Consider the following 13,653-nt stretch of genomic DNA (forward strand, 5'->3'; position numbering starts at 1 on the left):
TCAGTATTTTTTGTTTTGTTTTGTTTTGCTTTTAAATTTTTTTGGAGACAGAGTCTCACTCTGTCACCCAGGCTGGAGTGCAGTGACAAGGCTCACTGCAGCCTCAAACTTCTGAGCTCGGGCAATCCTCTTGCCTCTGCCTTCTAAGTAGCTAGGACTACAGGTGCCTACCAACACACCTGGCTAATTTTTTTTTTTTTTTTTTTTTTTTTGTAGAGACAGAGTCTCACTCTTGCCCAGGCTGGTCTCAAACTGCTGGTCTCAAACTATTGGCCTCAAGTGATCCTCCTGCCTCAGCCTCCCAAGGTGCTGAGATTATAGGCCCTTTTAGATTACAGGTGAACCACTGAGCCTGGCCAGTTTGTTTTTGTTTTACATATTTTATGATTCTATTTATATGAATTGTACAGAAGAGGCAAATCTAGAAAGACAGAAAGTAGATTAGTCATTGCCAGGGGCAGTGATGGGAATGGAGAATGACTATCACTGGGCATGAGGTTTCTTTTTGAGGTGATGAAAATGTTCTAAAATGATATCATGGTGATGGTTGCACAGTTGTATAAATGAACTAAAAATCATGGAATTATACACTTAAAATGGGTGAATTTTATGGTATGTAAGTTGTATCCTGAAAAACCTGATTTAAAAAAAGAAAAAAGAAAGAACAACCCTGAGATAACCATCAGAGGATTTATTCATAGTAGACACTCAGTGTCTGTAAAAGGCATCCTTTCTTCCAGTATGTCCTAAGGCAGTTCACTTCCCAGAGCAAAGGGAAGATGGTGGATGGGGCCTCAGCAGACGCAGCCTGCAGCTGCTTAGTGAGAGCATGCATGATGACATCGTTCTCCAATTTATAGCCCATGTCATCTAAATTCTCCTTATCAAGCATCATTGAGGCCTCTGAGCAGGCATCCCACGCCTGCATTTCCCGAAATGCCCTGTAACTCATGTTGCAGATGTGGCCTGAGGCATCAACACTGAGAAGCCTGCAGACTTAGGGGAAATGGAGCTAAACAATTGTTGTTTTTGCTTCTCTAGTACTTCATTTGGACCCAATTCTAGCAACAGGACTTTCTTGTCATGGAAGTAAATATCATATCCCACTGTGCCCTACTCACAGCCCCACCAGACCTGCCTTGGGCAGTGCTTCCAGAGAGAACCCTCCCGATATGGTTTGGCTGTGTCCCCACCCAAATCTCATCTTGAAATATAGATCCCATAATTCCTATGTGTTGTGGGAGGGACCCGGTGGGAGATACTTGAATCATGGTGTGGTTTCCTCACACTGTTCTCCTGGTAGTGAATAAGTCTCACAAGATCTGATGGTTTTATAAGGGGAAACCCCTTTCACTTGGTTCTCACTCTCTCTTTGCCTGCCATCATCCATGTAAGACGTGCCTTTGCTACTCGTTTGCCTTCCACCATGATTGTGAGGCCTCCCCAGCCATACAGACCTATGAGTCCATTAAACCTCTTTCCTTTGTAAATTACCCGTCTTGGGTATGTCTCTATTAGCAGTGTGAGAACAGACTAATACACTTTCAATCCCACGTCACCTCTGCTATATCCTCAGAACCAGAAATCTGAAATATTTGATATTTTAAAAAGAAAATACTGTTAACAACAAAATTTTATATCCAGTGGAAATAGCCTTCAGAAATGAGAGGAAAACAAAGACATTTTCAGATCAATGAAAGCTCACAGAATTCATAGCCAGTATATCTGTACTATAAAAATTGCTAAAGGGTATTCTTTATATTAACAGGAAACAGAAACTTGGATCTGCAAGAAGGAGTGGAGAGCAGCAGAAGTGGTAAATTAGCACATAAATATTAAAATGCATGGATTTTTTTTCTCTCTGAATTCTCTTGAGAGACAACTGACTATTGTAAGGCAAGATTATTTTAAGACTATTTTAAGATAAGACTGGAGATTGGATTTATAATGTGTCAAGTTGATATGACAACAAGAGCACCAGGGATAGCTAATTGCAAATTTAATGGTGGAAGACTAAATGTTTTCCCTTATAAACCAGAAATAAGGCAAGGATCTCATCTCCCAACACTTTTATTCTATTTGACTAGAGGTCCTCCCCAACGAAATAAGACAAACAAAGAAATACATATTGGAAGGAAAAATATAAAGCTGTATTTATTCACAGACAGCATAGTTGTTTGTATAGAAAATCCTAGGGAATTTACAAGAAAATGGCAATTATTAAAAAGTGATTTACCAATATCATAATATAGAAGGCCAATATACAAAAACCCATTGCATCTCTATATACTAGGAGCAAAAAATTAGAAAATTAAAATTAAGTAATCATTTAGCAATAGCATAAAAATATAAATATATAGGAATGAATTTAGTAAAGGATGGGCATGATGTTTATAGTAAAAACTACAGAATATTGCTGAAATTTTTAAATATCTTTATAAATGGAGATATATATATATAGTGGTATCTATCTATCTATCTATCTATATATATATCTCATGTTCATGTATAAGAAAACTCACATTAATAAGACATTCATGGCTGGGCACAGTGGCTCACGCCTGTAATCTCAGCACTTTGGGAGGCCGAGGCAGGTGGATCATGAGGTCAGGAGATCGAGACCATCCTGGCTAACATGGTGAAACCCTGTCTCTACTAAAAATACAAAAAATTAGCCGGGCATGGTGGCGGGCGCCAGTAGTCCCAGCTACTTGGGAGGCTGAGGCAGAAGAATAGTGTGAACCCAGGAGGCAGAGCTTGCAGTGAGCCGAGATTGCGCCACTGCACTCCAGCCTGGGTGACAGAGCGAGACTCCGTCTCAAATAAAAATAAAAAAAAAAAAAGACGTTCATTTCCCTATATTCTTCTACATATCCTACACACTTCCAATCAAAATCCCAGCAGCCTTCTTTTTCTTTCTTTCTTTTTTTTAAGTGACAAAGTCTTGCTCTGTCACCCAGGCTGGAGTGCAGTGGCATGATCATAGCCCACTGCAGCCTTGACCTCCTGGGCCCAAGTGACCCTCCCACCTCAGCTTCATGAGTTGTTGGGATTACAGGCGTAAGCCACTGTGCCAGGCCTCGGCAGCCTTCTTTTTAAAGAAACTGACAAAACTGATTCTAAAAATGTATATAAAAGTGCAAAGGATCTAGAAAATCCACAGAATTTTGAAGAAGAGTTCAGTTGGAGGGCCTATACTACATGATATCCAGACGTTCTCTAGGTCTGTCATGGAGGCTCACACCTGCAATCCCAGCACTTTGGGAGGCTCAGGCAGGAGGATCACTTGATCCCAAAAGTTCCAGACCAGCCTAGACAATATAGTGAGACCCCAACTCTACAAAAAATAAAAATTTAAAATTTCAGAAAGAAAAAAAAAGACTTACTCTAAAGCAGCAGTAATTAAGACAATGAGATAATGGTGTAAGGACAGACATATAGATCAATTGAACCACATTGAGATCCAGAAATAGATTTACACATATATATCAATTGATTTTCCCCAAAGACACCAATGATTTCAAAGTCTTTTCAACAAATGATTTTTTTTTTTTTTTTTTTTTTTTTTTTTTTTTTGAGACGGAGTCTCGCTCTGTCGCCCAGGCTGGAGTGCAGTGGTGCAATCTCGGCTCACTGCAAGCTCCGCCTCCCGGGTTCACGCCATTCTCCTGCCTCAGCCTCCCGAGTAGCTGGGACTACAGGCGCCCGCCACTGCGCCCGGCTAATTTTTTGTATTTTTTAGTAGAGATGGGGTTTCACCGTGGTCTCAATCTCCTGACCTCGTGATCCGCCCACCTCGGCCTCCCAAAGTGCTGGGATTACAGTCAACAAATGATTTTTATATGCAAAAAACAAACTTTGATATTACCTCATATAATACACAAAAATTCATCTGATATGGACCACAAACCTAAACGTAAAAACTAAATCTATAAAACTTCTTAAAAAATACATAAGATAATTTTTGTGACTTTAAGAAATATGGTCATGAAAGTCACAAACCATAAGAGAAAAATTTTGATAAATTGGATTATATCAAAATTAAAACCCTCTATTCTTCAAAATATCCCTTTAAGAACATGAAAAGAAAAAAAAATCCCAGAATAAGAGAAAATATTTGCAATACATATATGAGACAAAGGACTTGCTTTCAGGATACATAAAGAACTCATACATCTCAATAAGAAAAAGACATGCAGCTCAAATTAAAAATGGATGAAAGTCCCAGCACTTTGGGAGGCCGAGATGGGCAAATCACTGGAGGCCAGGAGTTCAAGAACAGCCTGGCCAACATGGTGAAACCCTGTCTCTACTAAAAATACAAAAATTAGCTGGGCATGGTGGTGGGCTCCTGTAGTCCCAGCTACTCGGAAGGGTGAGGCAGGAAAATCACTTGAACCCAGGAGGTGGAAGTTGCAGTGAGCTGAGATCACACCACTGCACTCCAGCCTAAGCAACAGGGCAAAACTCTACCTCAAAAAAAAAAAAAAGATGAAAGACATGAACAGACATTTTGCAAGAAAAGTATATGAATGACCATGTAAGCACATGAAAAAGTGTTCCAGCTTCATTAATGATCAGGGAAATGCAAATGAAACCACTCTGAGATACCACTAGAATGGCTAAAATTTCAAAAACCAACAATACCAAATGTTGTGAGGATGTGGAGCAACGAGAACTCTCATGCATTAATGGTGAAATTGTGAAGTGGTACAACCCTTTTGGAAAAGTTAGGTGATTTCCTGTAAGTCTGAACACGTACTTAACCTATGATCCAGCAATTTCACTTCTGGGTTTTTACCCAAGAGAAATGAAAATGTTTATCTATACCAAAATTTGTACATACTATTCACAACAGCATTGTCCATAATAGCAAAAAACTGGAAACAAGTCAAATGTTCATCAATAGGCAAATGCATGGAAAAATTATGATAAATCCATACTCACCAGTAAAAAAAAAAAAAACTAGTGATATGCAAACCAACTTGGATAAATCTCAAAAGCACGTTGAGTAGAGGAAGTCACTCAAAAGAGTACAGACTGTATTATTCCATTGAGATGATGTTCTAGAAAAACTAAAATGAATCTATAGTTACAGAAATCAGGTAAGTGTTTACCTGGGATGGGATGGTTAGGATGGGATTAACTACGAAAGAGAAATAGGGAAGTTTCTGGGGTGCTATAAATATTTTGATTGATGTAACAGTTACTGAGTGTATATATTTGTCAAAATTCATCAAAGTCTACATTGAAGTGTATGCATTGTATTATATGTAAATTATGCCTCAGTACAGTAGATTTTTTAAAAATGTTCTCGTAGCTCCCCATTGAACACAGGTGTCATCATGGCAAGACATTTCCTAGCTGAGAGATGCTTTTTCATTCTTTCGTTCAAAAAGTAGCTTTTTCTTTCCTTCCTTCCTTCCTCTCTTTCTTTCTCTTTCTCTCTTTCTTTCTTTTCTTTCTTTCTCTTTTTTTTTAGTGGCAAGGTCTTGCTTTGTCACCCAGGCTGGAGTGCAGTGGTGTGATCATAGCCAACAGAGGGTGCACAGGCACGGGAGCTCAGGTGAGGCAGGGAGCTGAGCTCACCTGAGCTCCCATCCCTGTGCACCCTCTATTATACCACTCGTATGTCTACCATTGTTTGCAGATCATGAGCTGCTTGATGATTGATGCTAGGGTGACCAACCAACCAAGTATGCCCCAAACCAAAGGGTTTCCTGGGCTTCCTGAGCTAAGGGATGTTCAGTGTTAAAACTGGGAGGCCCAGGCAAACGGGGACAATGGGTCACCTTATCTGAGACCTTGTGCTACTCATCTCTGAAAGCATTCCTAGGCTTAGCCCCCTATCAGGTGGGTGATGTATGCTCAGTAAATGTTTCCTGAAAGGCTAGAATATGTGTGAGTAGGACACTTGAAATTCTCCTTTGGTTTCCCATGCAAACTGAGTCCTACAGTGAGAAAGCCAAGCATAGTGGGAGATCCTGCCCCAGACACCAGGCTCGCTTGGGTCCTGCCTAGGGCGCCAGCGTCTCTCCCATGTCATTGGTGTTCTGGAAGGCGGATAAACAACTGACTTCAAGTCCTATTTAAGTTTTATGGGGTAGCCAAGGTCTTCCAGGGCTCCATCCCCAGGAAGCCCCCTCCCTGCAGCCTGGCTGGCTTTTCTTCTTCTGGTGAAGTCATCTGACCCCAAGTGGCCCACAGTTTCCTTTCTCTCCACACCTCCCAAACCCGCTGCCCAGTCCTGGCGCTGCCTGGGGTTACTGCTGACCTTTCAGGGCTGTTTGCTCGGAAAGTGCCTTTATGTCAACACAAACAGCCTTCAGGTTTGCCAGGGCCTGGCTCCTTTTCTCCCTGGGGTCCAGGGTAGAAAAACAATAACCAGTGGGAAGGAGAGCGAGCCATAGGGGAGTGACCCTGCGTCCCTGGACCTTGGGTCTCCGTCCTCTCAGCCCTGTCCCTCAGGGCCTCCTTTGTCAGAACTCAGTTCTGTGGGGAGAGGGTACTGGGGAGGCAGCGGCTTTAAACAATGCCACAGTGTCTGGCAGGGAGCTGCGTGCTTGACCTGATTAGGCTCAGCGAGCCCGGGGGAGGGAGGGAGTGAAGGCAGGCTTGGGAAAGTGTTTTCCATCCCCACCCAACAGACTTTGCTTCCTTGTGTCTCTGCCAAGACCTCTTTTGGGGGAGGAAAGGCCGAATCGCCTCATTTCTACAGGGGCACCTTGGCCTCGCTCCTCTAAACCTGGGTAAGCTCTTTGACCTGCCTGTCCCCCTCCCTCTTGTCTTTCCTTCCCACCAACCAGCTCCCAAACAGAAAGTGTTTTTCACACTCGCAGCTCTCCCTCCTCAGGCCCTGCCAGGCCCAAAGCTGGGCCCAGAGGCCAGCTGGCACCCACATGAAAGACCTTCCTGTCGAGAACCGGCATGGAACCCAGGGCCTCAAGGCTGCCCACACCGCAGCCCTGGCCAAGGGTCCAGAGCACAGGGCCACGGAAACTTGGCCACAAGGCTCTGGGGAGAAAAACAGCCTGAGCCGCACAGGAGAGGAGCCTCCCATCCCCGCAGCCTGGCTGGGCACATCAAGGGAGAAAGTGCAGTGCCCAGAATCCTTTGAACATGAAGCCGCAGCACCTGCACCTGGCAGAGGACCCGGGAACCAGGGAATCGTGCTGGGGGCAGCACTTGGGGTTTGTTAGTGCAGGTGGAGAGAAAACAGGAGAGTAGCAATTTCCAACCCATCAGCAGAAAAAAAGTGAAAGCTGAGAAGTCAGGGTGAGGCTGGAGGGGACAGGAGGGGGTGGCTGGGTGGGCCCAGAATTGAGATCTGATTTGCAAAATGGTGGCAAAAGGCAACAGGCTGCGGCTCCCTTGAGAGAAAAACCTGGTCTCCCAACCGGCAATGGGTGTGGTTATCAAATGCACAGCCATGCCTGTTCCCAGGATGCAGGTGCAGTCTGGATAAACTGAGACTAGGATTGGGGGTGATCTGTTCAAGGTTGCACAGCACATTCAAGATGGGGCTTGAACTACAAACCCAGGACTCCTGACCTGGAAAGAATCTCCTAGTAGGTTCTGGAGGGTTCATTCTTGGACAGAAATCTGGGAGAACCTACAGCAAAATGGCAACAATGTGATTGTGGGTAACTTAAAGTTTGTGGTTGTGTGTGTGGTTTTTTGTTTTTTGCTTACCTGCGCTTTCTACTTTTTTTTTTTTTTTTTTTTACAGCGAGAAAAAAATACCTGTGGGGAAAAAAACATAATGGAAAATAAGAGTTTTGATGAAATGATACACTACACATAAGGTGTTAAGCAGGATGAGGGGCTGGCATTTAATAATGGATAAATAAAGATTAAAAGTAATTAGCTTAAGGGGAGAGAGGGCAAGGAAGAGGAAGCAGAAGGAAGGGAGAAAGGGGAAAGAGGAACATCCAAAGTGAGGAAGAAGTCAAAGCTAAAGGAAAGGAGTGAAAGAGGGAAAGGAGAAAGAATATTGACAAGAAGAGTGAATATTCTTGGCCAGGTACAGTAGCTCGTGCCTATAATTCCAGTGCTTTGAGAGGCAGAGGCAGGAGGATCACTTGAGTCCAGGAGTTTGAGACCAGCCTGAGCAACACAGCAAGACCTTGTCTCTACAAAAATTGAAAAAATTAACCAGGCTTAGTGGCACGCATCTGTAGTCTCAGCTACTCAGGAGACTTAGGAGGAAGGATTGCTTGAGCCCAGGAAGTCAAGGCTGCAATGAGCTGTGATTATGCCACTGCACTCCAGCCTGGGTGACAGAGCAATACCCCACCTCAAAATGTATAATAATAATTTTAAAGAATAAATTTAATTTTTTAAAATAGTGAATGTCTTCACGGATTCCTGGATCTCAGTGCTGCCTCGCAAAGACAAAATAAATATCAAAGTATCAGTCATCAAGTTAGCACACTCCTCACCTTCCTTCAGGTCCGTGTGAAAGGCCCTGGGTTGGGCTGGACTAGAGGGAAGTTTCCTGAACTAGCTGTGGTTCCAGCTGTGTAGACAGTTAGATGGTTACTAACAGCATTCACAGAGCGTCTGCAATGGGGGTTGTTTCATATGACAAGTTTCTAGGATTCCATCACACACACACACACACACGCACACACAGAAGACACTGGGCACCTCATTTCAGAAGCGTCATGGCTACTGTTTGGAAATGAGTGTTCTACGTGTCCTCTCTGGAGGGAGGCTGAGCTGGAGATGGGAGGGAGTCTTTGCTGCCAGCGCCCTGCAGGGTAATCCAACCATCCTTGGTGACATCATGTTTTCTGAGTGGATGTTTGCTTCAGAAGCTGCAAAATAATCTCAACTTTCAGCCCCAACGTCTCCCCAGGAGGGCAGCATCCTGTGAATTTGGCCAAAACGGAACTCACACCACAGCTCATTAAGGGAGCAATCAGCGAGGGTACCAAAATTCTGCCTCCCTCACACTTTCCACCCTGCATCCCCCATCAAAACTCTCATAGCCTGTGTCTCTCTGGGTGCCAGAGGGAGAGAACATGCATGTTCCAATGGGGTATTGAGGAAGGGAGAGGAGAAAGAGGGGCAGGTCGAAGGAGCCTGGTACAGAAAGGGGGTGACCCCACCTGGCTCCCTCCAGGGCTGGGGTCTCTTATGACAGGCACTGGGCTGATGGAAAGCAGCTGCGGGACCTTGGCAGACCCAAGTGGGGCCAGCTGGAGATAAAAACTACCCCTGAACGTCATAGGAATTTAATGCCCACTGAGCTAGGGGAGCCAATGTCAACATCTCTGAGCCAGAGGCCAGGGACTAGCAAAGCAAATGCAGCTCAAAAGATGAGGTGCCCCTTCACCCGACAGGGCCTCCTTGGCTGTGAAGCCAGAGGGATCTTAGTTCAGATTCCGGCTGGGTGACCTTGAGTAATTTACTTGGCCCTTCCAAACCTCACCTTTTGCACCTGACGTGGGGCTCCAGTCATTTCTTCATGTATTCATTTGTTCAATAAGTATTTACTTAGTGTGTACCATGTGCCACGCACCGTGCATACAACAGCAATCAAACTATTGTCCCTATTGTCCCTGCTCCAAAGGAAGTTGTAGCTTAGTGAGGACAAGTAAAAAGGTTCTTCTAAAACAGAATGAGAATTGCTACCCTAGCGATATACACTGGGAAGGATAGGAGTATAAACTAGTCTTGAGACCAAAAAATCTTTCTGTAAGAAGGAACATCTAAGTTGAGACTTGCAAGATAAGTAGGAGTTCTTGCAAAAAGAAAGAAAAAGCAATGTGTGCACAGAGCTGGTGGTGAGAGAGAGCATGGCATCATGGAGGAACAGAAATAGTTCAGTATGGCTGGAGATGGAACACGTTTGGTAAAAAGGAGCTCAGGGAGGGTGAGGCTGAAGAAGGAAGTGAAGGTCTGACTGTGGAGGCCTTGTATACCATGCTTGAGTTTATTTGTTTGTTTTTGGTTTTGTTTTTGTTTTGAGACAGAGTCTTGCTCTGTCACGAAAGCTGGAGTGCGGTGGCATGATCTTGGCTCACTCACTGCAAACTCTGCCTCCCGGATTCAACATTCTCCTGCCTCAGCCTCCCGAGTAGCTGGGATTACAGTTGTGCACCACCATGCCCAGCTAATTTTGTATTTTTGGTAGAGATGGGTTTTCGCCGTGTTGGCCAGGCTGGTTTTGAACTCCTGACCTCGAGTGATCTGCCCGCCTCGGCCTCCCAAAATGCTGGGATTACAGGCATGAGCCACCATGCCCGTCCTCATGCTTGAGTTTAGATTTCATCCTCAGTCTACACTTGAATGAAGATTTCCAGTAGGGGAATGAGATGATCAGATTTCTGTGGCTAGAGGGTGCAGAACTGATTGGAGGAGAGAAGGACACGAGATGGGGAAAAGACTGTTAGAGGGAAGCTGTTGGAAGGATCCAGGCAAGAGGCAGCAGAGGTCTGAGCTGTGGAGGTGAAGAGAAGGCAGAGAAGACGAAAGCAGGTAAATGTGCGAGGTGTTGGAGAGGGAGAATGGGTGAAACTTGGGGACTGAGTGGATGTTGCAGTGGAAGAAGAGGAGGCTTGGAGGTGGGAGGAGTCGGGACTATATTTGGACTGAGGAGGAGGAATGTTCTAGTTAGGAGTGATACCTATGAGAAAAGAATCAATCACCCCCACAGAGCTCTGAAGGAGCTCAGAACGTGAAGGCACCAGGTAGGGAGGAGGGCAAGGTGAGGTATAAGAGGAAAATCAGGGCATAGGATGGAAAGCCACCTATCTTCAGAATGCTAGCAGTCAAATACCTACTCCTTAGGCAAGAGACAGGGGTTATTCTTAGGAGAAAAAGAACAGAAGAGGTCATGGACTTGGGGCTCCAAGCACCAAATAGTGAGGGTGAGATTTAGGGCTGAAAAGGAGGTATCAATTGAAAGCCTAACCATGGGGTAGTCAGTTCTCCAGCCCCTTCCTTTTGTCCTACCTGCTGATGGGCATCCTTCCCTCAGGTTGGAAAATATGATTCTTTAGAGAAACTGAAGAGTCTACAAGGAATAAAACCTCCAGATACTAATTGTTTTGAGTGGGGTTGAAGTCCCCCAAAGGAATGGCAAAGTCTCTTCCCTGTTACCCCAAAGTGATAAGCTACACGGACCTTCCAATCAACTTTTGTAGTTTCTCATTCTTAAGTATGAACAGACAACCAGTCTGATATGCTCAGAGAAATATAAGGCCATAAAACAAGAACTAGCTGCTATGAAAAAAGGAACAATCATTTAATAATAGATTTTGAAAATTAATAAGTCAAAAAAAAACATTCAATAGAAAGGCCAGAATATGTTCTTGAGGACATCTCCCAAAAAGTAGAAGAAAAAAAATGAGGACTAACAGAGAAAAGGTAAGAACATTAGGGAATAAAACCAGGAGTTCAATAACTTATTAGCAGAAATTCCAGAAAGAGAGAGAGAAAATGGAAAGAAATTATCAAATAAATAAGAAAAATTTCCAGAACTAAAGAGTGCATGTCACTGAATTAAAAGAACCTGCCAAGAGCCTGCCACAAAAAAATTTTAAAAGGCCTAAAATGTAGGAGTTTGATCTTAAAATTTGAGAACATCAAGCATAAAGAAAAGAACTGAAAAACTTCCAAAAAAAAAAAAAAATAAGAAGAATGGTATTGAATGTCTCCAGAGCAAATGCATCTTAAAATGATGGGAGAAAATTATCTTCAATCTGCATTTCTGTACCCAGTTAATCTATCAGCTAAGTGTGAGAGCAGGAGAAATGTTTGCCGGACATGCAAAGATTCAGAAAATTTACTTCCCATCCACACTATCTTGGAAAACTATAAGAGAATAGGCCAGCAAAGCAAAAGCATCAACCCAGATGCAAAAAGTCATATATTCCAGGAAATGGGGTTGCAACTCAGAGGCACAATAAAGAAAAGTCTTAGAGGACCCTTTGCAGCAGACCTAAGGAATAACCGTCCAAACTAGAGAAGAATAGAGGGCTCTGAAAGGGAGATCTTTAGGAAAAACATAGGTTGATAACATAAATGATATGATATATTATACAATGGATCCTTTGAAAAGAAGTATAGAACATTATGCAGGTGAAAATATGGGCAATTAATAACTCAAGGAAAAACAAAAAGCTACAAAGGAAAGAGAATGTAATCATAGCATACTACTTGACTCTGCTACAAACAATGTTTAAAAAGTCTTAATGATGTAAACCCTGACTGCTAACTTAAAATAAAAAATAGTGATTCAACTATATTGAGAGGATGGGGTGGAGGACATAGTAAGAGCTACACAATCTCATAACTCTATCATAACAAAAAATTTGTCTAAATATGTCTATAAATGTCTAAAATGACATATCAAGAAAAAAGAATAAGCATAATATTTTAATATTATAGAGATAACTACCAAAAGAAAGGGTGAAAATAATCATCTTGGTGGTGGGTTTGCAGACAGTTTCAGAATGTGGAGAGATATAAGACAGATAATAACTTTAAAAAATTTTTCAATTTTTATTTTACATTCGGGGGTACATGTGGAGGTTTGTTACATGGGTATAGTGTGTGATGCTGAGGTTTGGGGGATAATAACTTGTTCATTATAGACTTTAAAAACCACATCTGGATGTTTCTTTTATACAACTTTTTTAGTTAAAAAAAATTAAATGTAAATAAAATAGCAAAAAAGAAATGTGAGTTTCTATTCCCACTTTCCCTCCCTTACAGTGTGCGGAAGTCTGTAACAGAGTAGCTTTTTTGGTTTCAAAGTCAGGAAAACGGGGAAAGGCAAGTTGCTGAAACACATCTACGTCTATGACTGTCTTCTGGGTAGGAAGCACAGAGATAAAGTTGGTAAAGTACCCAGCACAGAATATGTCCTCGAGAAATGTTGACTTTCCTTTTCTCTCCACCTGAAGGAGCATTTCTCATATTTATTTATTTAATTAAATGAACATAGTCTTCAGAGAAAGGCAAGGAATCAGGCAGGCGCATTCTCCAGAAGCCCAAGTTAAAAGAAGATTTAGTGACAGTCTTGTTGGGTGCAGATTTCTAACCTGTGGGTGATCATGAGAATTACTTGAGGGATTTTTACAAGAAAAGATTTCTGGGCCTTACCCAAGTTTTGGGGTAACTTGGGCCCAGGGAGGAGAAGTCCTTGACCAGGCCAGGAAGAGGCAGGACCAGAATGAAGGACCTGGCCTTCTGCCCACAGCACTGTAGCCTCCACACACTCCACCCTGATTTTCTCTTTAACAGATACCACTGGGTTCTGGAGGCTCCAACCATGCACATGTTTGGGTAGTAGTGTTGAGACTCAGCACTGAGGCAGGGGGAGGGGCTTGGGGGCTGTTGGTGTGCAAGTCCCAATAGAAGCCAGCTCAGATTCAACTGCTCACCCTCAAATTCCCCTAAATCTGGAGGGGCAGTGGTGCTCCTTTGTCCTGCAGGCAGCTGCTGGCTTCCCAAGATGCCCAGAGACACGGGATGCTGGCCAGGGCTGGAGCCAGGAAATCCAGCTGTGTCATTTGCCAGGCCCCACCCAGTGCTGATGCCTGGTTCCAGCCAACTGTGATTCACCTACTTCATCACTTGGCCAGATGCCACCCACTATCCCCACTTCCTTTCCCTCCCTCCAGATCACCCTCCCTGCAG

General features: G+C 43.4%; 1 protein-coding gene across 1 annotated transcript in view; it reads left to right on the forward strand.

Moving 5' to 3' along the window:
• Positions 1 to 13,653, forward strand: part of SCARA3 (scavenger receptor class A member 3) — a 122,573-nt gene that overhangs the window by 62,149 nt on the left and 46,771 nt on the right. The window contains exon 6 of the mRNA XM_063709155.1: positions 1,769 to 1,816. Coding sequence (XP_063565225.1) covers positions 1,769 to 1,816 — 48 coding nt within the window. The remainder of the gene's footprint in view (positions 1 to 1,768; positions 1,817 to 13,653) is intronic.

Source organism: Gorilla gorilla, chromosome 7, assembly GCF_029281585.2.
Source record: "Gorilla gorilla gorilla isolate KB3781 chromosome 7, NHGRI_mGorGor1-v2.1_pri, whole genome shotgun sequence".
Taxonomy (NCBI): Eukaryota; Metazoa; Chordata; class Mammalia; order Primates; family Hominidae; genus Gorilla; species Gorilla gorilla.